General features: G+C 45.7%; 1 protein-coding gene across 2 annotated transcripts in view; it reads left to right on the forward strand.

Moving 5' to 3' along the window:
* Window positions 1–23,792, forward strand: part of deaf1 (DEAF1 transcription factor) — a 30,953-nt gene that overhangs the window by 1,337 nt on the left and 5,824 nt on the right. Inside the window, exons 2-9 of one of the 2 annotated variants that reach the window (XM_021598849.2) lie at window positions 189–277; window positions 1,670–1,796; window positions 2,462–2,608; window positions 3,007–3,146; window positions 5,438–5,503; window positions 5,750–5,794; window positions 9,387–9,516; window positions 10,452–10,589. In XM_021598849.2, the coding sequence (XP_021454524.1) occupies window positions 189–277; window positions 1,670–1,796; window positions 2,462–2,608; window positions 3,007–3,146; window positions 5,438–5,503; window positions 5,750–5,794; window positions 9,387–9,516; window positions 10,452–10,589 (882 nt within the window). The remainder of the gene's footprint in view (window positions 1–188; window positions 278–1,669; window positions 1,797–2,461; window positions 2,609–3,006; window positions 3,147–5,437; window positions 5,504–5,749; window positions 5,795–9,386; window positions 9,517–10,451; window positions 10,590–23,792) is intronic. The other variant, XM_021598850.2, reaches the window with a different exon arrangement.

The following is a 23,792-nucleotide window of genomic DNA, read 5'->3' on the forward strand; positions in this document are numbered from 1 at the left end:
GGATGTTAACCCCGGGGTCCTGGCTTAATTCCCAATCTGGCCCTCATACCATCATGGCCACCTTAAATAAAACATAAATACATCAAAACTAATGTGATTCACATAGTGAGATCTACTACAAAGTGAGACAAGCCAGTCATGTAGGTAGAGTGCACTTGACTATTTCAACCTGTGATCTCTCACAACAGAAGTCACAACAGTCACTGTGGGGGATGTTCAAGCAGCCGAGGACAATGTGTTCACTGCCACCTCAGCCTCCATACCAGAGCATGTACTTGTAAGTTCTCACATGGTGGTCATTTTGGATCTGAATATCTTGTGGTCTAGGCCTACTAGTGGATTTGTATTGTTTCTGCGTAGCTCAGTTGGTAGAGCATGACACTTGTAATGCAAAGGTTTTGTGTTCGATTCCCACGGGGGACCAGTACGAAAATGTGTGCACTCACTACTGTAAGTCACTCTGGATAAGAGAGTTTTCTAAATGACTCAAATGTTGAGCCCAAAATTAGAGCCCAACATGAGTATTTAACATATCTAGTCATAACGTATATAGTCTAGACTATATATAGTCATAATGTATATAGTCTAGACTATAGGACCATTCACTAGGTGTATATAGTCTAGACTATAGGACCACTCACTAGGTGTATATAGTCTAGACTGTAGGACCACTCACTAGGTGTATATAGTCTAGACTATAGGACCATTCACTAGGTGTATATAGTCTAGACTATAGGACCACTCACTAGGTCTATATAGTCTAGACTGTAGGACCACTCACTAGGCGTATATCGTCTAGACTGTAGGACCACTCACTAGGCGTATATCGTCTAGACTGTAGGACCACTCACTAGGCGTATATCGTCTAGACTATAGGACCACTCACTAGGTGTATATCGTCTAGACTATAGGACCACTCACTAGGCGTATATCGTCTAGACTGTAGGACCACTCACTAGGCGTATATAGTCTAGACTATAGGACCACTCACTAGGCGTATATCGTCTAGACTATAGGACCACTCACTAGGCGTATATCGTCTAGACTATAGGACCACTCACTAGGCGTATATCGTCTAGACTGTAGGACCACTCACTAGGCGTATATCGTCTAGACTGTAGGACCACTCACTAGGCGTATATCGTCTAGACTGTAGGACCACTCACTAGGCGTATATCGTCTAGACTGTAGGACCACTCACTAGGCGTATATCGTCTAGACTGTAGGACCACTCACTAGGCGTATATCGTCTAGACTGTAGGACCACTCACTAGGCGTATATCGTCTAGACTATAGGACCACTCACTAGGCGTATATCGTCTAGACTGTAGGACCACTCACTAGGCGTATATCGTCTAGACTGTAGGACCACTCACTAGGCGTATATCGTCTAGACTGTAGGACCACTCACTAGGCGTATATCGTCTAGACTGTAGGACCACTCACTAGGCGTATATCGTCTAGACTGTAGGACCACTCACTAGGCGTATATCGTCTAGACTATAGGACCACTCACTAGGTGTATATCGCCACATTTGTATTAGATTTTCCAACAACTAATCTGAAAAGAAACAGACCGTGGAAAACTAGACTCATATTTCACATCACCTACCCAGCAGCACAGACTGTGCAATGTAATGTTTCTCTCTGATCCTCCATCACATGATAGACTGGCAGGACCACCCTACAGATTGGCGACGGTCTCAATCCCCAGAAGGCCACTCTGATAGTGGTTCACACTGAAGGAATAGTGGACGCAACAGGACTGAAGAACGCTGCAGCCGCCATGTCCTCTGGTATGCACCAGGGAATCTCAATGTGCTCTTGACCTGTATTTTGTATGATACTTTTCATAGAAAGTATTGTATAAAATCCCTACCATCACCTATCATTACTGTGCTGGGAAAGTTGTTGTAATGGACTTGTAGCCAATAGATGGCAGCATCTGCTTTGACCTGTGTGCTTATATTCCAGAGATGCCTAACCAAGACAGGATAAATTAAATGATGTCTAAATCTGTATGTGGCCTCAGAAATATTGCCTGGCCAACTGACTCCTTGTTCTGGCCAAATGCTACAAGGACGTTACTTTCTTCTCCCCAATGAGTCTATCTGAGTACCTTCCCAACCCTTCACTGAATGTGAACACATTCGGGGCCGTCTGATTGGTCCAGAAACTAATGGGTTGGGCCAGAGTCAGAAAACACGTTGGTAAAACAGCGGTTTGAAAATGTGTCATTGGCTTTAATACTCTGATTGGTTTGAGATGATCCGATTGCTGTTGACTTTGTTTTGTACAACGCCCCTCATGCCCCCCCCTCACTACAAATGACTTCAATGATGGCAGTCTCAGACTAAAGTATGTAGTGAATGACAGAACAGCGGAAGAATTTAGTGTGTCGTCAGGCTATCTGAAATACATTTCAGGTGTCTCTAACTTCAGTGTTGTGTGTTGTCCCCAGCCCCCCAGACTCCCTCCACCCCAATGAATCCAGGGCAGGAGAAAGATGGCTCCAAGTACAACTGGGATCCATCTGTGTACAACAACGAGCTGCCAGTGCGCTGCAGGAACACCAGCGGCATGTTGTACAAGAACAGACTGGGCTCAGGTAGGGTTAGTTGGGCCACAAGGTGGAGCTCTTGGTTTGAAGATGAGGACAGCTTTCCTCAGCCCTGGCTGGAAACCGCAGCCACCCTGATGGTCTGTAATTGAAGTATCAAGACTGGAGAAATAAATGTGTGAACTTGTTGAGGAGCGGCGGTATAGGGAATAGGGGTGGTTCTCTGGAGTTGATTGTTTTAACAAATCCAGCTGCTAAAAGTTGTCTGAAAGAAGCCATATTTTACAGATGACAGATTTTCTTCCCTCAACTTGAGAATACATGGGTTATGGTGAATGAAGGGGCTAGGACAGTCTAAATAATTAACTATACATGTCCATCTCCATGTAAATAATTGCGGCCGTGTTGTCTTGTCTCTGCTGCCTGTCCAATCGACTGACAACCAGGTGGAAAGGGACGCTGCATCAAGCACAGCAACCACTGGTACACGCCCACTGAGTTTGAGGGCATGTCTGGCCGGGCGAGCAGCAAGGACTGGAAGAGAAGCATCCGCTATGCAGGCCGTCCCCTGCAGTGCCTAATCCAGGTGAGCAAGCCAGTCCACTCAGGCCACAGTCTGTCAGCCGTAACCGGCTCTGATGGAACTGTGCCACCTGCGGTCAGAAGACAATTAAGGGTGTATATACAGTGGCGCAGTGTGTGAACCTTGTGAAGACTTACAGAAAACGTTTGACCTCTGTCATTGCCAACAAAGGGTATATAACAAAGTATTGAGATAAACTTTTGTTATTGACCAAATATTTATTTTCCACCATAATTTGCAAATATATTCATTAAAAATCCTACAATGTGATTTTCTGGATTTCTTTTTTCTTATTTTGTCTGTCATAGTTGAAGTGTGCCTATGATGAAAATTACAGGCCTCATCTTTTTAAGTGGGAGAACTTGCACAATTGGTGGCTGACTAAATACTTTTTTGCCCCACTGTATACAATTAAGGATAAGGGGGCCAAATACTTTCGCAAGGCACTGTATATATATATCTGTATATATATATATCAGTTTTTGATTTGTTAAAAAAGTTTGAAATATCCAATAAATGTTGTTCCACTTCATGATTGTGTCCCACTTGTTGTTGATTCTTCACAAAAAAATACAGTTTTATATCTTTATGTTTGAAGCCTGAAATGTGGCAAAAGGTCGCAAAGTTCAAGGGGGCCAAATACTTTCGCAAGGCACTGTATGTATGTATGTATGTATGTATATATGTATGTATGTATGTGTGTATATATATATATATATATATACAGTGCCTTGCGAAAGTATTTGGCCCCCTTGAACTTTGCGACCTTTTGCCACATTTCAGGCTTCAAACATAAAGATATAAAACTGTATTTTTTTGTGAAGAATCAACAACAAGTGGGACACAATCATGAAGTGGAACGACATTTATTGGATATTTCAAACTTTTTTAACAAATCAAAAACTGAAAAATTGGGCGTGCAAAATTATTCAGCCCCTTTACTTTCAGTGCAGCAAACTCTCTCCAGAAGTTCAGTGAGGATCTCTGAATGATCCAATGTTGACCTAAATGACTAATGATGATAAATACAATCCACCTGTGTGTAATCAAGTCTCCGTATAAATGCACCTGCACTGTAATAGTCTCAGAGGTCCGTTAAAAGCGCAGAGAGCATCATGAAGAACAAGGAACACACCAGGCAGGTCCGAGATACTGTTGTGAAGAAGTTTAAAGCCGGATTTGGATACAAAAAGATTTCCCAAGCTTTAAACATCCCAAGGAGCACTGTGCAAGCGATAATATTGAAATGGAAGGAGTATCAGACCACTGCAAATCTACCAAGACCTGGCCGTCCCTCTAAACTTTCAGCTCATACAATGGAAGAGTGGCAAGAAGAAAGCCATTTCTTAAAGATATCCATAAAAAGTGTCGTTTAAAGTTTGCCACAAGCCACCTGGGAGACACACCAAACATGTGGAAGAAGGTGCTCTGGTCAGATGAAACCAAAATTGAACTTTTTGGCAACAATGCAAAACGTTATGTTTGGCGTAAAAGCAACACAGCTGAACACACCATCCCCACTGTCAAACATGGTGGTGGCAGCATCATGGTTTGGGCCTGCTTTTCTTCAGCAGGGACAGGGAAGATGGTTAAAATTGATGGGAAGATGGATGGACCATTCTGGAAGAAAACCTGATGGAGTCTGCAAAAGACCTGAGACTGGGACTTGTCTTCCAACAAGACAATGATCCAAAACATAAAGCAAAATCTACAATGGAATGGTTCAAAAATAAACATATCCAGGTGTTAGAATGGCCAAGTCAAAGTCCAGACCTGAATCCAATCGAGAATCTGTGGAAAGAACTGAAAACTGCTGTTCACAAATGCTCTCCATCCAACCTCACTGAGCTCGAGCTTTTTTGCAAGGAGGAATGGGAAAAAATGTCAGTCTCTCGATGTGCAAAACTGATAGAGACATACCCCAAGCGACTTACAGCTGTAATCGCAGCAAAAGGTGGCGCTACAAAGTATTAACTTAAGGGGGCTGAATAATTTTGCACGCCCAATTTTTCAGTTTTTGATTTGTTAAAAAAGTTTGAAATATCCAATAAATGTCGTTCCACTTCATGATTGTGTCCCACTTGTTGTTGATTCTTCAAAAAAATACAGTTATATATCTTTGTTTGAAGCCTGAAATGTGGCAAAAGGTCGCAAAGTTCAAGGGGGCCGAATACTTTCGCAAGGCACTGTGTGTGTGTGTATGTATGTATGTATGTATGTATATATATATATATATATATATATATATATATAAACTAATTGTTTAGTAACCAGCCATATGATTGGTTTCTCAGGAGCACATCCTCAACCCCCATGCCGCCTCCTGTACTTGTGCGGCCTGCTGTGACGACCTCTCGTTGGTGAGTTAATTGACTTTACAGAGACAAAGATGTCGGTGAATGAATGTCTTTTGAACATGCCGGTAGCTCTAGGGATAGGACGCCACAAGGGTATAGGTGTAACAAACAGAACTGCTCAGTACAGGCTCTCAGTGTGCGGTTTGCATGACATGTAGACATTGGTCATCACTTCTAAAGGCCTGGTTGTGAAATTCTCATTTTACGTTTTGTCCAATCACATTCTCTTTGTCTTATATTTTCCCCTAGTGTACCAAGGATAGTCCATCTTACGCAGGGGAGAACATTAATATGGTATGTACCATTTATTTATGACATGCATTGCCAGCCATAATATAAACAACAATGAGCCAATCTTGTGTCTCTGCTAAGTGTGTGATAGTTGTTCCTCTGACTATAGCGGGTCCCTGGGCTGGCAGACATAAAGGATAGACTCTGGGGGACTGGTTTATTGTTTGCAAGATAAGGGGATAAATTGTTTCCTACAGCACAACATATATTTTGTTTCACAGCTGCTTTTGCCATCTGCATCAAATGCAATCTTTCATAACTTTGTTGATCACATGAAACAGAACATTCAGCTGCCTGTAAGCGTTACTGTTATAGAACTGCTAACTGTTTTTTACTTATTGTTAGTGAAACTAATTAATTAAGCTGACCAACAGTTCTCGAAGGTGTGGGAAAAACTGATCACATATTATTTCCACCACGACTATTGCTGACTAATCATTATACCAAAGATACTGGCAACTAATCCAAGATTTGTCATTGGTGTCTTTTCCAATGGGAGCAAATTAAGCAGTGGGCAGAACAAGCAAGGAGTTGGGCAGAGCCAAGCCCGAGCTAGCAAGATTCTATTGGCGTGTTTTAGCATGTATTTGCATATTTCTGTTAGGGAACGCCCACTCTGAAGTGCGCGTGTGCAATAGAGCCCTACAGTGGAAGTGTCATAATACCCTTAAAACCTAGCAGTGAAACAGGGAAATGGTTCCAATCGTTTGTCCACCATTCATTTTTCCCATAGGGAATTTTAGAAACACTGAAAATATGGGCTGTGTTTTGATAACCATTTAAATCTCTTTTGGACAAGTTGACTTTTATCAATATGTTCATCTCTATTGACGCTCAGATCCGAAAATGCAAATTAGCATCAAAGTAGACGTCATGTAAGACTACAAATCCCTGCAAGCTCCTACACATCATCTCTAGCTGACACCTTTGCTGACAGGTATTGTGTCAATTTAAAAGTTGCATAAGACAGTTCACAGAATTGTACATTTATTTAAATGTATTCATTACTACATTTAGCTAACATTGGATGGTTAATCCAGAGATTTTTTACCTTTGCCTCGATTCGGGAGTCTCATCCAGCTCATCATGGCATTTGTAGTTCTTTATGATAGCCACATTAGCAGCTAATTAGCATTTAATTTTGGGGGGGTAAATACAGGTGAATATATTGATTTAAGTCACCTTGTTCAGAGAGATTTACACGATTATCAAAATGAAACTCCAGGGTAAGCTGACATGAAACACATACTTTATTTTAAGTGTATCTAAAATCCCCTATGGGATAAATGTAATTGTTGTAAAACGATTGGAACCCTTTCCTTGTTTGACCGCTAGGTTTTATGGATATTATGACACATACTGTGGAACTCTATAACTCAATTCGCCCTTGCACTCCTAAACTACGCAATTTCTTGAAACCTTTGCAAAGGGTGAAGTCTATAAAAGTTAGTGCACTCTGTTTGTAAAATATTCTAATTTTGGTAACAGAAAACTGTATTGAGATTGAATGTTTAATCGATGAGAAAATTGGCAGAATGTAGGCAAGGTTTCATCTGGCTCCATCTTCTCCTACTTTCCGCCACTAGACTTTCTCGCATCACCGCCACTAGACTTTCTCGCATCACCGCCACTAGACTTTCTCTCATCACTGCCACTAGACTTTCTCTCATCACCGCCACTAGACTTTCTCTCATCTCGGCCACTAGACTTTCTCTCATCACCGCCGCTAGACTTTCTCTCATCACCGCCGCTAGACTTTCTCTCATCACCGCCACTAGACTTTCTCTCATCTCGGCCACTAGACTTTCTCTCATCACCGCCACTAGACTTTCTCTCATCTCGGCCACTAGACTTTCTCTCATCTCGGCCACTAGACTTTCTCTCATCTCGGCCACTAGACTTTCTCTCATCACCGCCACTAGACTTTCTCTCATCTCGGCCACTAGACTTTCTCTCATCACCGCCACTAGACTTTCTCTCATCACCGCCGCTAGACTTTCTCTCATCACCGCCACTAGACTTTCTCTCATCTCGGCCACTAGACTTTCTCTCATCTCGGCCACTAGACTTTCTCTCATCACCGCCACTAGACTTTCTCTCATCACCGCCACTAGACTTTCTCTCATCACCGCCACTAGACTTTCTCTCATCACCGCCACTAGACTTTCTCTCATCACCGCCACTAGACTTTCTCTCATCACCGCCACTAGACTTTCTCTCATCACCGCCACTAGACTTTCTCTCATCACCGCCACTAGACTTTCTCTCATCACCGCCACTAGACTTTCTCTCATCACCGCCACTAGACTTTCTCTCATCTCGGCCACTAGACTTTCATCTCGGCCACTAGACTTTCTCTCATCTCGGCCACTAGACTTTCTCTCATCTCGGCCACTAGACTTTCTCTCATCTCGGCCACTAGACTTTCTCTCATCTCGGCCACTAGACTTTCTCTCATCTCGGCCACTAGACTTTCTCTCATCTCGGCCACTAGACTTTCTCTCATCTCGGCCACTAGACTTTCTCTCATCTCGGCCACTAGACTTTCTCTCATCTCGGCCACTAGACTTTCTCTCATCTCGGCCACTAGACTTTCTCTCATCTCGGCCACTAGACTTTCTCTCATCTCGGCCACTAGACTTTCTCTCATCTCGGCCACTAGACTTTCTCTCATCTCGGCCACTAGACTTTCTCTCATCTCGGCCACTAGACTTTCTCTCATCTCGGCCACTAGACTTTCTCTCATCTCGGCCACTAGACTTTCTCTCATCTCGGCCACTAGACTTTCTCTCATCTCGGCCACTAGACTTTCTCTCATCTCGGCCACTAGACTTTCTCTCATCTCGGCCACTAGACTTTCTCTCATCTCGGCCACTAGACTTTCTCTCATCCTGGCCACTAGACTTTCTCTCATCTCGGCCACTAGACTTTCTCTCATCTCGGCCACTAGACTTTCTCTCATCACGGCCACTAGACTTTCTCTCATCACGGCCACTAGACTTTCTCTCATCACGGCCACTAGACTTTCTCTCATCACGGCCACTAGACTTTCTCTCATCACGGCCACTAGACTTTCTCTCATCACGGCCACTAGACTTTCTCTCATCACCGCCACTAGACTTTCTCTCATCACCGCCACTAGACTTTCTCTCATCACCGCCACTAGACTTTCTCTCATCACCGCCACTAGACTTTCTCTCATCTCGGCCACTAGACTTTCTCTCATCTCGGCCACTAGACTTTCTCTCATCTCGGCCACTAGACTTTCTCTCATCTCGGCCACTAGACTTTCTCTCATCTCGGCCACTAGACTTTCTCTCATCTCGGCCACTAGACTTTCTCTCATCTCGGCCACTAGACTTTCTCTCATCTCGGCCACTAGACTTTTTCTCATCTCGGCCACTAGACTTTTTCTCATCTCGGCCACTAGACTTTCTCTCATCTCGGCCACTAGACTTTCTCTCATCACCGCCACTAGACTTTCTCTCATCACCGCCACTAGACTTGGTGGTGAGGGGAAGTTCTAACCGGATGCTTCAGACTTTGGTTTCCCTTGTTGTCTGTGATTCTACTTTCCCCTTTCCTTCTGGTCCAGACTGGCCCGGTCAGACTGTTTGTTCCTTACAAGAGACGCAAGAAGGAGAACGAGCAGCCGACCACTCCAGAGAAGAAGGACCTCCCCCTCCCACCGCCCAAGAACATCACACTGGCACCGGGGGCAACATGTGAGTTACACACACACACAAATACTCAGCTAAATGAGTACTAGGACAGAAGAAGAAGATGACTAATACAACTTTAAACTCACATACTCTTCAGATACCACAGACGGACGTTCTGACATCCTCCCCTTAACCTCTTGAATGAATGGAATGGAATGTTATTTGTTGACATGAAAATGTACAGACTTTAATGCTGGCATTAGATTTGGGGTGAGGTTTCCAGAATTTCTGGCCCAAAAATGAGGTCTCGTTCAGCGGGGACACCAGTTTTTCACAAGTTGGACTACTACTGAGCTAGCCATTGACAGCAACATTGTCCCAGGGGAAATAAAGCTTGTTTGAGCCTCAATCCAGCTCCCTGTTTTCTTATCACTTACCATGGTAATAGTGAGTCTGTTTCCTTTTGTTTATCTTCAGTTGCTGTGTTGAGGCTCTCCACCAAAACAGACTTGTACGTCTTTTTGAATTGTTTTATTACCAATATAATAGTTTCCACATTTGTTTTAGATCTACTGCATATTGGACCATATCTTTATGACATTGCATTGTTTTTGGCTGTCAATGTTCTGAGACCAGTTTTTATTTTAGATGATTCACAGCTCTATTGGCCGTATAGCCTAGTGGTTAAAGCGTTGGGCCAGTAACCGAAAGGTTGCTAGATCGAATCCCCGAGCTGACAAGGTAAAAAAAAAACTGTCGTTCTGCCCCTGGACAAGGCAGTTAACCCACTGTCCCCTGTCCGTAATTGTAAATAAGAATTTGTTCTTAACTGACTTGCCTAGTTAAAGGTAAAAAAAAAAAAAAGTATATATGTATGACATGACACAATGTATCTTGTCTTATAAAAAGTTGTTCCCAAGTCCCACTGACCCAAAACTCAATTTTTTTTATTCTGAAATCAATCAATGCGTTGTCTTTGTCTTCTTTCTGCACTCCAGTCACAGTGTCTCCGTCAGGCCAGATCACCACGTCAGGGACCCTGACCTTCGACCGGACGTCTCCCGGGGACGCCACAGCCCTTCTCTCTGAGGGCACGGCACATGGCGAGGTCTTCACCAGCACAGAAGGTACCTACAGTAGGTTACCACACCACCATCACACAGAAGGTACCTACAGTAGGTTACCACACCACCATCACACAGAAGGTACCTACAGTAGGTTACCACACCACCATCACACAGAAGGTACCTACAGTAGGATAGCCCTCAACCATAGTCAGGCATCCAATTCTCGAAGGTCTTCAGTTGAGAGGATATATCACAGAGTCCCTCGGATTAAACAAAGTGGTTTTGAATTAACAGCTGGATCCAAAATGCATAGCTAACTATTTCCACAAGCAAAGTGGACTCTATAGATGTATTTACCTGGTTTCCAGCGTAACATTTAACATATTGCCCTAAGAAAGCTGAACAATGGTCCTTGAGTCCTCTGCTCTGTGTGTCTGACAGACAGTGAGGGTGGACAGGGTCATGTGACCTGTGGTTGGTAGTGAGTGGTAGAATCCCTGGGAATCCCTGGGATCACTGGGCTCTGGCTGCCTGTCTGTGCCCGGCAGACAGCAGTCTGTATACACCCCCTATTAGTCATCCTATCAGAACCCAGGGATGCCCGGGCCATGTATGTGTCCTGATTGGTTTGAGTGTGAGCGACGTGCGTTCCGTTCCTCTGTCTAGCTAACGAGCTCCTGGGGGACGCCTCCATATTAACTAAGCGCCTCTGTCAGGGATACCCGTCCGACCGACGCGCTCCACTCCCCGTGTGAAAAATGGCCACAATTACCATTTTAACCTCCCCCTTCTTTCCTCTCCCCCATTGATATTCTCCTATTTATTTGCATCCCTTTCTGTCTTTCAGGCTTGCACTGTTCTGTCCTCTCTTAAAGAACTGCAGTTTGCTCTCCGTGGTCTATACTGGATTGTAAACCATTTTGTGCAGAATGGCTGGCGTTTGCTGCTCAGTCACTCTACATTAAGAAGAGGGACTGACCCACGCACTCATCCACCCTCCCTGTGAGCCAGACAGGTATCCAGCAGAGTACTCAGCCAGCCGTAATGGTGTGAGCCGCATCCTCTGTGTGACTGCTGCCAATGTTAAGGTTAATGACGATCTCTGGGCTTAATTAGCCATCTGATTGGTGGTTCAGAGCAGAGCACGGACCTGACTAGCGTGGGTTGGTTGGCTAGCCAGTAATTCCCTTTCCTGTCCAGTAATGAACTTCTCTAGTTATTTAGTGAACTCTGTGTCAGTGGTGGTTCTTCAGGATGGCAGAGAGAGAGTAGGCCCTCTTGTGAAGCGACTGATGCGAAGCGTTGAATGGTAATGCTGTTATGTCCTTGATAGCTGCCTGGCAGCGACGAAACGACACGCTGCTCTATGAGGATGGTGGAAGATGTGGTTGTGAACGCAGACGTCTCAAAAGATGGAGCTGGATGACGTTTCTCTGTTTTGATATTATTGTATAGATTTGTGATGGTGATCCTGCTGTGCTGTGTTGAGTCCATGTCCCAAGTCTCTCTAACATCCCTCCTGTACTTGGTTCCTTCTTTGGTAGTGAACTTGTACAGTAGGTCATACCGCTACCCCCTATGTGGTACTTTTAGAATGAGATCATTGGCCAGAAGGGGAGGAGACTTGTATGGAAAGATATTAGAAGTACTTTGTTTTAACCTTGAGTTGTAGTCCCAGTTTCTTAACACTCTCCTCCATCTCCTACCTGCTCATGCGTCCTCCAGAAGCCTTTCTTCCTCCCTGCATCGTGCAGATCCTGGTCGCCCGAGGATGACGGTTGTCAGCAGAATCTGCCTCCGACCGATGCCCCATCCTAATTTAGAGTGCTGCTCTGACGTACTGTCATGATCCCCTTTCTCTCTACATAGGCTCTCACACACACACCCACACACACACCTCTCATCACACTCTCTTCCCATCGCTCTCTCTCTGTTCCTCTCTCTCTCTCTGTTCCTCTCTCTCTCTCTGTTCCTCTCTCTCTCTGTTCCTCTCGCTCTCTCTCTCTGTTCCTCTCGCTCTCTCTCTCTGTTCCTCTCTCTCTCTCTCTGTTCCTCTCTCTCTCTGTTCCTCTCTCTCTCTCTCTGTTCCTCTCTCTCTCTATGTTCCTCTCTCTCTCTCTGTTCCTCTCTCTCTCTCTCTGTTCCTCTCTCAATTCAATTCAAGGGCTTTATTGGCATGGGAAACATGTGTTAACATTGCCAAAGCAAGTGAGGTAGACAACATACAAAGTGAAAAACAACAAAAATTAACAGTAAACATTACACATAGAGGTTTCAAAACAGTAAAGACATTACAAATGTCATATTATATATATATATATATATACAGTGTTTTAACAATGTACAAATGGTTAAAGGACACAAGATAAAATAAATAAGCATAAATATGGGTTGTATTTACAATGGTGTGTGTTCTTCACTGGTTGCCCTTTTCTCGTGGCAACAGGTCACAAATCTTGCTGCTGTGATGGCACACTGTGGAATTTCACCCAGTAGATATGGGAGTTTTTCAAAATAGGATTTGTTTATGAATTCTTTGTGGATCTGTGTAATCTGATGGAAATATGTCTCTCTAATATGGTCATACATTTGGCAGGAGGTTAGGAAGTGCAGCTCAGTTTCCACCTCATTTTGTGGGCAGTGTGCACATAGTCTGTCTTCTCTTGAGAGCCATGTCTGCCTACGGCGGCCTTTCTCAATAGCAAGGCTATGCTCACTGAGTCTGTACATAGTCAAAGCTTTCCTTAATTTTGGGTCAGTCACAGTGGTCTCTCTCTCTCTCTCTCTCTCTCTCTCTGTTCCTCTCTCTCTCTCTCTCTGTTCCTCTCTCTCTCTCTCTCTCTCTCTCTCTCTCTGTTCCTCTCTCTCTCTCTGTTCCTCTCTCTCTCTGTCCCTCTCTCTCTCTCTCTCTCTCTCTCTGTCCCTCTCTCTCTCTCTGTCCCTCTCTCTCTCTCTCTCTCTCTCTCTGTCCCTCTCTCTCTCTCTCTCTCTCTCTCTCTGTCCCTCTCTCTCTCTCTCTCTCTCTCTCTCTCTGTTCCTCGCTCTCTCTCTCTGTTCCTCGCTCTCTCTCTCTCTGTTCCTCGCTCTCTCTGTTCCTCGCTCTCTCTCTCTCTGTTCCTCGCTCTCTCTCTGTTCCTCGCTCTCTCTCTCTGTTCCTCTCTCTCTCTCTCTCTCTGTTCCCCTCTCTCTTTCTCTCTTCATCGCTCTCTCTCTCTGTTCCCATCTCTCTCTCTCTCTCTCTCTCTCTCTCTCTCTCTCTGTTCCTCTCTCTCTCTCTCTGTTCCTCTCTCTCTCTCTGTTCCTCTCTCTCTCTCTCTCTCTCTCTCTCTCTCTCTCTCTCTCTCTCTCTCTCTCTCTCTCTCTCTCTCTCTGTTCCTCTCTCTCTCTCTGTTCCTCTCTCTCTCTCTGTTCCTCTCTCTCTCTCTGTTCCTCTCTCTCTCTCTCTCTCTCTCTCTCTCTCTCTCTCTCTCTGTTCCCATCGCTCGCTCTCTCTCTCTCTGTTCCCATCGCGCTCGCTCTCTCGCTCTCTCTCTCTGTTCCCATCGCGCTCGCTCTCTCTCTGTTCCCATCGCGCTCGCTCTCTCTCTGTTCCCATCGCGCTCGCTCTCTCTCTGTTCCCATCGCGCTCGCTCTCTCTCTGTTCCCATCGCGCTCGCTCTCTCTCTGTTCCCATCGCGCTCGCTCTCTCTCTGTTCCCATCGCGCTCGCTCTCTCTCTGTTCCCATCGCGCTCGCTCTCTCTCTGTTCCCATCGCGCTCGCTCTCTCTCTGTTCCCATCGCGCTCGCTCTCTCTCTGTTCCCATCGCGCTCGCTCTCTCTCTGTTCCCATCGCGCTCGCTCTCTCTCTGTTCCCATCGCGCTCGCTCTCTCTCTGTTCCCATCGCGCTCGCTCTCTCTCTGTTCCCATCGCGCTCGCTCTCTCTCTGTTCCCATCGCGCTCGCTCTCTCTCTGTTCCCATCGCGCTCGCTCTCTCTCTGTTCCCATCGCGCTCGCTCTCTCTCTGTTCCCATCGCGCTCGCTCTCTCTCTGTTCCCATCGCGCTCGCTCTCTCTCTCTGTTCCCATCGCGCTCGCTCTCTCTCTCTGTTCCCATCGCGCTCGCTCTCTCTCTCTCTGTTCCCATCGCGCTCGCTCTCTCTCTCTCTGTTCCCATCGCGCTCGCTCTCTCTCTCTCTGTTCCCATCGCGCTCGCTCTCTCTCTCTCTGTTCCCATCGCCCTCGCTCTCTCTCTCTCTGTTCCCATCGCGCTCGCTCTCTCTCTCTCTGTTCCCATCGCGCTCGCTCTCTCTCTCTCTGTTCCCATCGCGCTCGCTCTCTCGCTCTCTCTCTCTCTGTTCCCATCGCGCTCGCTCTCTCTCTCTCTGTTCCCATCGCTCGCTCTCTCTCTCTCTGTTCCCATCGCTCGCTCTCTCTCTCTCTGTTCCCATCGCTCGCTCTCTCTCTCTGTTCCCATCGCTCGCTCTCTCTCTCTCTGTTCCCATCGCTCGCTCTCTCTCTCTCTGTTCCCATCGCTCGCTCTCTCTCTCTCTGTTCCCATCGCTCTCTCTCTCTCTCTCTCTCTCTCTGTTCCCATTGCTCGCTCTCTCTCTCTCTCTCTGTTCCCATTGCTCGCTCTCTCTCTCTCTCTGTTCCCATCGCTCGCTCTCTCGCTCTCTCTGTTCCCATCGCTCGCTCTCTCTCTCTCTGTTCCCATCGCTCGCTCTCTCTCTCTCTGTTCCCATCGCTTGCTCTCTCTCTCTGTTCCCATCGCTCGCTCTCTCTCTCTCTCTGTTCCCATCGCGCTCGCTCTCTCTCTCTGTTCCCATCGCGCTCGCTCTCTCTCTCTGTTCCCATCGCGCTCGCTCTCTCTCTCTGTTCCCATCGCGCTCGCTCTCTCTCTGTTCCCATCGCGCTCGCTCTCTCTCTCTCTCTGTTCCCATCGCGCTCGCTCTCTCTCTCTCTCTGTTCCCATCGCGCTCGCTCTCTCTCTCTCTCTCTGTTCCCATCGCGCTCGCTCTCTCTCTCTCTCTCTGTTCCCATCGCGCTCGCTCTCTCTCTCGCTCTGTTCCCATCGCGCTCGCTCTCTCTCTCGCTCTGTTCCCATCGCGCTCGCTCTCTCTCTCGCTCTGTTCCCATCGCGCTCGCTCTCTCTCTCTCTGTTCCCATCGCGCTCGCTCTCTCTCTGTTCCCATCGCGCTCGCTCTCTCTCTGTTCCCATCGCGCTCGCTCTCTCTCTGTTCCCATCGCGCTCGCTCTCTCTCTGTTCCCATCGCGCTCGCTCTCTCTCTCTGTTCCCATCGCGCTCGCTCTCTCTCTCTGTTCCATCGCGCTCGCTCTCTCTCTCTGTTCCCATCGCGCTCGCTCTCTCTCTCTGTTCCCATCGCGCTCGCTCTCTCTCTCTGTTCCCAGCTCGCTCTCTCTCTCTGTTCCCATCGCGCTCGCTCTCTCTCTCTGTTCCCATCGCGCTCGCTCTCTCTCTCTGTTCCCATCGCGCTCGCTCTCTCTCTCTGTTCCCATCGCGCTCGCTCTCTCTCTCTGTTCCCATCGCGCTCGCTCTCTCTCTCTCTCTCTGTTCCCATCGCGCTCGCTCTCTCTCTCTCTCTCTGTTCCCATCGCGCTCGCTCTCTCTCTCTCTGTTCCCATCGCGCTCGCTCTCTCTCGCTCTCTCTCTCTCTGTTCCCATCGCGCTCCCTCTCTCGCTCTCTGTTCCCATCGCTCGCTCTCTCTCTGTTCCCATCGCTATCTCTCTCTCTCTCTGTTCCCATCGCTCGCTCTCTCTCTCTCTGTTCCCATCGCTCGCTCTCTCTCTCTCTCTGTTCCCATCGCTCGCTCTCTCTCTCTCTCTGTTCCCATCGCTCGCTCTCTCTCTCTCTCTCTGTTCCCATCGCTCGCTCTCTCTCTCTCTCTCTCTGTTCCCATCGCTCGCTCTCTCTCTCTCTCTCTGTTCCCATCGCTCGCTCTCTCTCTCTCTCTCTGATCCCATCGCTCGCTCTCTCTCTCTCTCTCTCTGTTCCCATCGCTCGCTCTCTCTCTCTCTCTGTTCCCATCGCTCGCTCTCTCTCTCTCTCTGTTCCCATCGCTCGCTCTCTCTCTCTCTCTGTTCCCATCGCTCGCTCTCTCTCTCTCTCTGTTCCCATCGCTCGCTCTCTCTCTCTCTCTGTTCCCATCGCTCGCTCTCTCTCTCTCTCTGTTCCCATCGCTCGCTCTCTCTCTCTCTCTCTCTGTTCCCATCGCTCGCTCTCTCTCTCTCTCTCTCTGTTCCCATCGCTCGCTCTCTCTCTCTCTCTCTCTCTGTTCCCATCGCTCGCTCTCGCTCTCTCTCTCTGTTCCCATTGCTTGCGCTCTCTCTCTGTTCCCATCGCTCGCTCTCTCTCTCTCTCTCTCTCTCTCTCTGTTCCCATCGCGCTCGCTCTCTCGCTCTCTCTCTCTGTTCCCATCGCGCTCGCTCTCTCTCTCTGTTCCCATCGCTCACTCGCTCTCTCTCTGTTCCCATCGCTCGCTTCTCGCTCTCTCACTCACTCACTCACCTGGAAACATTCACACAATTAAGCCCTCGGCAAAGATTTTAGGAGCCACCTAGTGAAGAGAAAGGTAGCCCCTCACCATAGTTGGTGGTTGATAGTGCACCAATAGTTGATAGTGCACCAGGCTGTTTCTGGGATTTAGTGTTTGTTTTCCCCCCGGTTATTAACTCTCTGATCTCCCCATCCCGGATCCGGGATCGGGAATACAGACTCAAGCTCATTACCATAACGCAACGTTAACTATTCATGAAAATCGCAAATGAAATGAAATAAATATGACATCTCTCAAGCTTAGCCTTTTGTAAACAACACTGCCATCTCAGATTTTCAAAATATGCTTCTCAACCATAGGAAAACAATCATTTGTGTAACAGTAGCTAGCTAGCGTAGCATTTAGCATTAGCGTTAGCATCCAGCAGGCAACATTTCAAATAAAATAATTTTCCTTTCGAAGAACTTCGGATGTTTTCAATGAGGAGACTCTCAGTTAGATAGCAAATGCTCAGTTTTTCCAAAAATATTCTTTGTGTATTAGAAATAGCTCCGTTTTGTACATCACATTTGGCTACAAAAAAAAAAAGAAAATTCAGTCCTCAAAACGCGAACTTTTTTCCAAATTAACTCCATAATATCGACTGAAAACATGGCAAACGTTGTTTAGAATCAATCCTCAAGGTGTTTTTCACATATCTCTTCGATGATATATCATTCGTGGAAGCATGGTTTCTCCTCTCTATCAAATGGAAAAATACTTGCACCTGGCTTTGCGCACCAATTTCGACGCAGGACACCAGGCGGACACTTGGAAAATGTAGTCTCTTATGGTCAATCTTCCAATGATATGCCTACAAATACGTCACAATGCTGCCGACATCTTGGGGAAACGGCAGAAGGTCTAAGCTTATTCCTGTCGCATTCACAGCCATATAAGGAGACATTAGAAAACAGAGCTTCAGAAATTCTGCTCATTTCCTGTTTGACGTTTCATCTTGGTTTTGCCTGTAGAATGAGTTCTGGGGCACTCACAGACAATTTGCAGGTTCTGAAACTTCAGTGTTTTCTTTCCAAAACTGTCAATAATATGCATAGTCGAGCATCTTTTCGTGACAAAATATTGCGCTTAAAACGGGAACGTTTTTTATCCAATAATGAAATAGCGCTCCTATAGATCCAAGAGTTAAACAACTACTCACCACGGACTGGCAGAATCCTTTTTTCCTTTAACGCATCTGACGAGCCCGACACCAATGATTTTCTTCTCTCTCGGGAACAGGCCCAGATCCCTGGGATTTGTGTGAGGAGGAGACAAAAAGGGGGCCAGAGGGCAGGCTGCCTTCTGAGAATTCATAGGCGATTGAATAAACCACCACTTCCTTACATTCTGCTAGCAAATGTGCAGTCTTTGGAGAATAAAATACCTACGTGGAAGATTAAACTACCAACAGGACATTCAAAACTGTAATATCTAATGCTTCATGGAGTTTTGGCTGAACGACGACACTACCAACATACAGCTGGCTGGTTATACGCTGTACCGGCAGGATAGAACAGCGGCGTCTGGTAACACAAGGGGCTGCGGACTATGTATTTTTGTAAATAACATCTGGTGCAAGATATCTAAGGAAGTCTCGAGCTATTGCTCGCAAGAGGTAGAGTATCTCATGATAAGCTATCACACTATCTACCTAGAGTTTTGATCTGTATTTTTCATAGCTGACAAGAAAACAAGAAAACCCTCACCCAGAGGCGGCGCTCCTAGTAGCCAGGGACTTTAATGCAGGGAAACTTAAATCCGATTGATCAAATTTCTATCAGCATGTTAAATGTGCAACCAGAGAGGAAACAACTCTGGACCACCTTTACTCCACACACAGTGATGCATACAAAGCTCTCCCTCACCCTCCATTTGGCAAATCTGGCCAAAATTATATCCTCCTGATTCCTGCCTACAAGCAAAAATTAAAACAGGAAGCACCAGTGACTAGATCAATAAAAAAGTGGTCAGATGCAGCAGATGCTAAGCTACAGGACTGTTTTGCTAACACAGACTGAAATATGTTCCGGGATTCCTCCAATGTCATTGGAGTACATCATATCAGTCATTGGCTTCATCAAAAAGCGCATCAATGACGTCGTCCCCACAGTGACCGTACAACCAGAAGCCATGGATTGCAGGCAAAATCCACACTGAGCTAAAGGCTATAGCTGCCGCTTTCATAGAGCGCGACTCTAATCCAGAAGCTTATAAGAAATCCCGCTATGCCCTCCGGCGATCCATCAAACAGGCAAACCGTCAATCCAGGTCTAAGATCGAATCGTACTACACCGGCTCGTCGGATGTGGCAGGGCTTGAAAACTATTACAGACTAGGAAGGGAAGCACAGCCGAGAGCTGCCTAGTGACACGAGCCTACCAGACGAGCTAAACTACTTCTATGCTCGCTTCGAGGCAAATAACACTGAAACATGCATGAGAGCACAAGCTGTGTGATCACGCCCTCTGCAGTCGATGTGAGTAAGACCTTAAAAACAGGTCAACATTCACAAGGCCGCAGGGCCAGGCGGACTTCCAGGACGTGTACTGCGAGCATGTGCTGACCAACTGGCAAGTGTCTTCACTGACATTTTCAACCTTTCCCTGTCCAAGACTGTAATACCAACTATGTTTCAAGCAGACCACCATAGTGCCTGTGCCCAAGAACACTAAGGTAACCTGCCTAAATGACTACCGACCCGTAGAATTCACGTCTGTAGCCATGAAGTGCTTTAAAAGGCTGGTTATGGCTCAAATCAACACCATCAGGCTGAGAGCTTCAAGTTCCTTGGTGTCCACATTGCCAATAAACTAACATGGTCCAAGCACACCAAGGCAGTCGTGAAGAGGGTAAGACAAAACCTATTCCCCCTCAGGAGACTGAAAATATTTGGCATGGGTCCTCAGATCCTCAGAAGGTTCTACAGCTGCACCATCGAGAGCATCCTGACTGGTTGCATCTCTGCCTGGAATGGCAACTGCTCGACTTCCAAGGCACTACAGAGGGTAGTGCGAACGGCCCAGGTCCTGCCATCCAGGACCTCTATACCAGGCGGTGTCAGAGGAAGGCCCAGAAAATTGTCAAAGACTCCAGCCACCCTAGTCGTAGACTGTTCTCTCAGCTACCGCACGGCAAGCAGTACCGGAGCGCCAAGTCTAGTTCCAAAACGCTTCTAAATCGCTTTTACCCCCCCAGCCATAAGACTCCTGAACATCCAGTCAAATGGCTACCCAGACTATTTTCATTGCCCCCCCCCCCCCCCCCCCTCTTTACATCACTGCTACTCTCGGTTGTCATCTATGCATAGTCACTTTAATAACTCTACCTACTTGTACATACTACCTCAACTAACCGGTGCCCCCACACATTGACTCTGTATCGGTACCCCCTGTATATAGTCTCGCTATTGTTATATTACTGCTGCTCTTCAATTACTTGAATTCCATTGTACTTTTTTTGTTTTTTAAGCCCAACGCATGTTTCTCTAGAACAAATTTTAAATAATTCAAGACAGAAATCAAGTCAGGAACTATGTGGGACACTGGGCTGAAGGGAGTTGTAGTTTCCATTAAGCAAATTTTCAACCTAGTTCAGCACAGAAACAAGGTGTTTAACTACAATGACCATAATCCATTGCATCTGTTATTTGATACACTTTTACACAGCTCGCAGGCAGCTCTGCAGCAGGCTAGCCTCGCTGAATAGGATGACTAAAGAGATTTTTTTATTTAACCTTTATTTAACTAGGCAAGTCGGTTAAGAACAAATTCTTATTTGCAATGACGGCCTAGGAACAGTGGGTTAACTGCCTGTTCAGGGGCAGAACCTTGTCAGCTGGGGGATTTGAACTTGCAACTTTTTTTGGCTACTAGTCCAATGCTCTAACCACTAGGCTACCCTGCCGCCCCAGATAACGTTAGATGGGCTGGCTGGCTGACTGTTACTGCCTGGATGAGAAGATGACTTTAATGAATGAAAAATAATAATGTCCTCAAATAAAATCTAAGTACAGGACGGAAATATTATTTATCGTAATTTACTATTTTTCCTTTGTCTACCCAACGTGGATCTGACGGAGATGATGGAATATTTGGTTTTGGCAATTGAATTTTCACTATTTCTTTGCTTATCAGGTATACTAGATTAGGGTTGGAATAGGAACAGAGTTGGAGAACCCTGGTATAGACTGATGCACTCTCTGTCTGCCTGGCATGCTGTCTTTTTGTTTTCTTTGTTGTTCTCTCTGGCCAACTAGTTAGGATTGTACTGTCTGTTCTAGAGTCCTCTTCTCAACCCCTGATGCATCTGTCTTTTCAAGTGAACAATGAGGAACTAAGTTTGTTGAGGGAATTATTTCTCTCCTCTCCTAGGAGTGTTTTTGACTTTTATTCCCTCTGCAGTGGATGTTATGGGGTCTTGTGCACCTCCAGGACATTGATCCTCTAATCAAGGCTTTTACAGGTGGAGATCACAGGTGTCACTCTTCTCAGGAGTCTCTCTCCAGCTGTCCCTCTTTTTCTCTTTAGCTCTTGAATTCTCGCACACGCTCTCTCTCACTTTCTCTCTCCTTCTCTTCCTCTCACTCTCTCTCTGTCTCGCTTTCTCTTTGCTCTCATTCTGTATCTTTTTCTCTGACTTCCACATTTCTCTCTGTTTCCTTCACTTTCTTTCTCTTCCATATATTTATCTCGTCTCATCCCCAACTTTTTATAGCTCACTTTCCTATTTTTATCTCGCTCTCTTGTTTGCGCTCTCTCTCTCTCTCTCTCTCTCTCTCTCTCTCTCTCTCTCTCTCTCTCTCTCTCTCTCGCTTTCTTTCTCTCAGCATCCTTATATAATTCTGTATTACGATGCCCCAACACAAACAGGCCGTCCATCAACACAGCCGGAGTGATTGTCTCAGTGCTCTGGAAACTGCATACAATCAGTCTGTTTGCAAATATAGCCTTTTGTCTGTATTGATGTACTCCCTGCAGATCTCTCTTTACTCAAGCGTACACACACACCCGCATGCATGTCTACACACACCAGTGGCGGTCGGTGCCTTTTAAGATGAGGTCTATTTATTTATTTATTTGTGTTTATAAATGTATATTTAAAAAAAAAAATGTAATATGAGCAAGGTCTTATTTTTACAGCATATTGGATGACTGTCATTCATTTTCCATTCACCCAGTTCAATGTGACAGGTTGAGGCTACTTACATTCTCCCAATACTCATCATGAGGTTGCTACAGCCTATAAATGAAAGTTTACACAGTAGGTGCACACAGGTCAAGATAAAAATTTGAGGTGACAGTGACACATGGACAGACAGTGACACATTCAATATCGCCTTGCACACTCTTGCCTGCATCTAGCTGATCTAGGGTGCAATCATTAGTCCAACAGTTGCAAGCGTTTCTATTGGAACAAATTCAGGTATGTTTATACCCGCTTTGTTCTGTTTGCTTCCGCTTAAGAAAAGTTTTTCAACAGAGTTGGCGGAATGAATACACCCCTAATCATATGCAAGCAGTTCACTTATATAGAAACATACAAACAGCTCGTTGTATTCCTTCTTGCATCTACACGCTCTCCTCCTCTCACCTTTTCCTGCACAACACATCAGCTTTTTGTGACCAGGCCAAAAAATCTTTCCAATCCATACCTTCATATCATAACTGCTACACACACCCTACATCGTTGTCACCATATTAGCTAAAGTATCATCATAGTCAACATAGCTAATAGAACTAACACTTTAGTAAACCTGTTACAATCATGCAGTACAGTCAGTAAGCAGTTTAACAGTTACACCTGTGGCTCCGGTGGCAATAATTTAGTAAAACCAAAAGCTTACCTTGACTTGAAAGAGTTCCAGTGTTTTGATAATCATAGCCAGCTAGCTAACATAGCATCCCTCTGTTTGAGCCAGGTGTTTGAGTAGGCTAAACTAGATGGCTGCATTTGCTAGATAAGTGAGAAGAGAAAAAATTCTGAAATATCTCTCTTTCTCCACCTTCATTTTTGAAGAAATTATTTTGTTAGCTGTAGCATATGCTTTCAGTACTAGGTACATGTCAGTTCATGCTGCAAGAGCTCTGATAGATTGGAGGATGTCCTCTGGAAGTAGTCATAATTACTGTGTAAGTCTATGGAAATGGTTGAAAACGGAGCCTCCTAGGCTTTATATTGAAGTCAATGTACTCGGAGGAGAACGGAAGTTAGCTGTCCTCCAGCAACACCATGGTGCTACTCTACAGAGTGCTGCTGAGTCTACTGTAGACCTTCATGGCTAAACAATTTGTTTGAATTATTTGTTGAAGTGAATATATTTAGTATAGTTTTATCTAAAAATTATAACTTTTTAAATGTTTGGCTTTGAAAAATAAATGATATTCACTGAGGAGGATGGTCCTCCCCTTCCTCCTCTGAGGAGCCTCCACTGATACACACACACACACACCTTGTTTGATAGGTGGAAGATGTTAGCTGTTTGAAGGGGGAAAACCTTGTTTTGAATGAACAATCACAAGCTTGCATCACACCTGGTGATGTGATATGATGGGACTGGTCATTGTTGATTATATTTCCTTGCTCAAATGAATGTCCTCTTTTCCACCCCATGCATTGTATATAGAGTGCATTTGGCAAGTATTCAGACCCCTTGAGTTTTTCCACATTTTGTTACATTACAGCCTTATTCTAAAATGGTTTAAATTAAATGTTTTCCTCATCAATCAACATACACTA

Source organism: Oncorhynchus mykiss, chromosome 30 (assembly GCF_013265735.2).
Source record: "Oncorhynchus mykiss isolate Arlee chromosome 30, USDA_OmykA_1.1, whole genome shotgun sequence".
Taxonomy (NCBI): domain Eukaryota; kingdom Metazoa; phylum Chordata; class Actinopteri; order Salmoniformes; family Salmonidae; genus Oncorhynchus; species Oncorhynchus mykiss.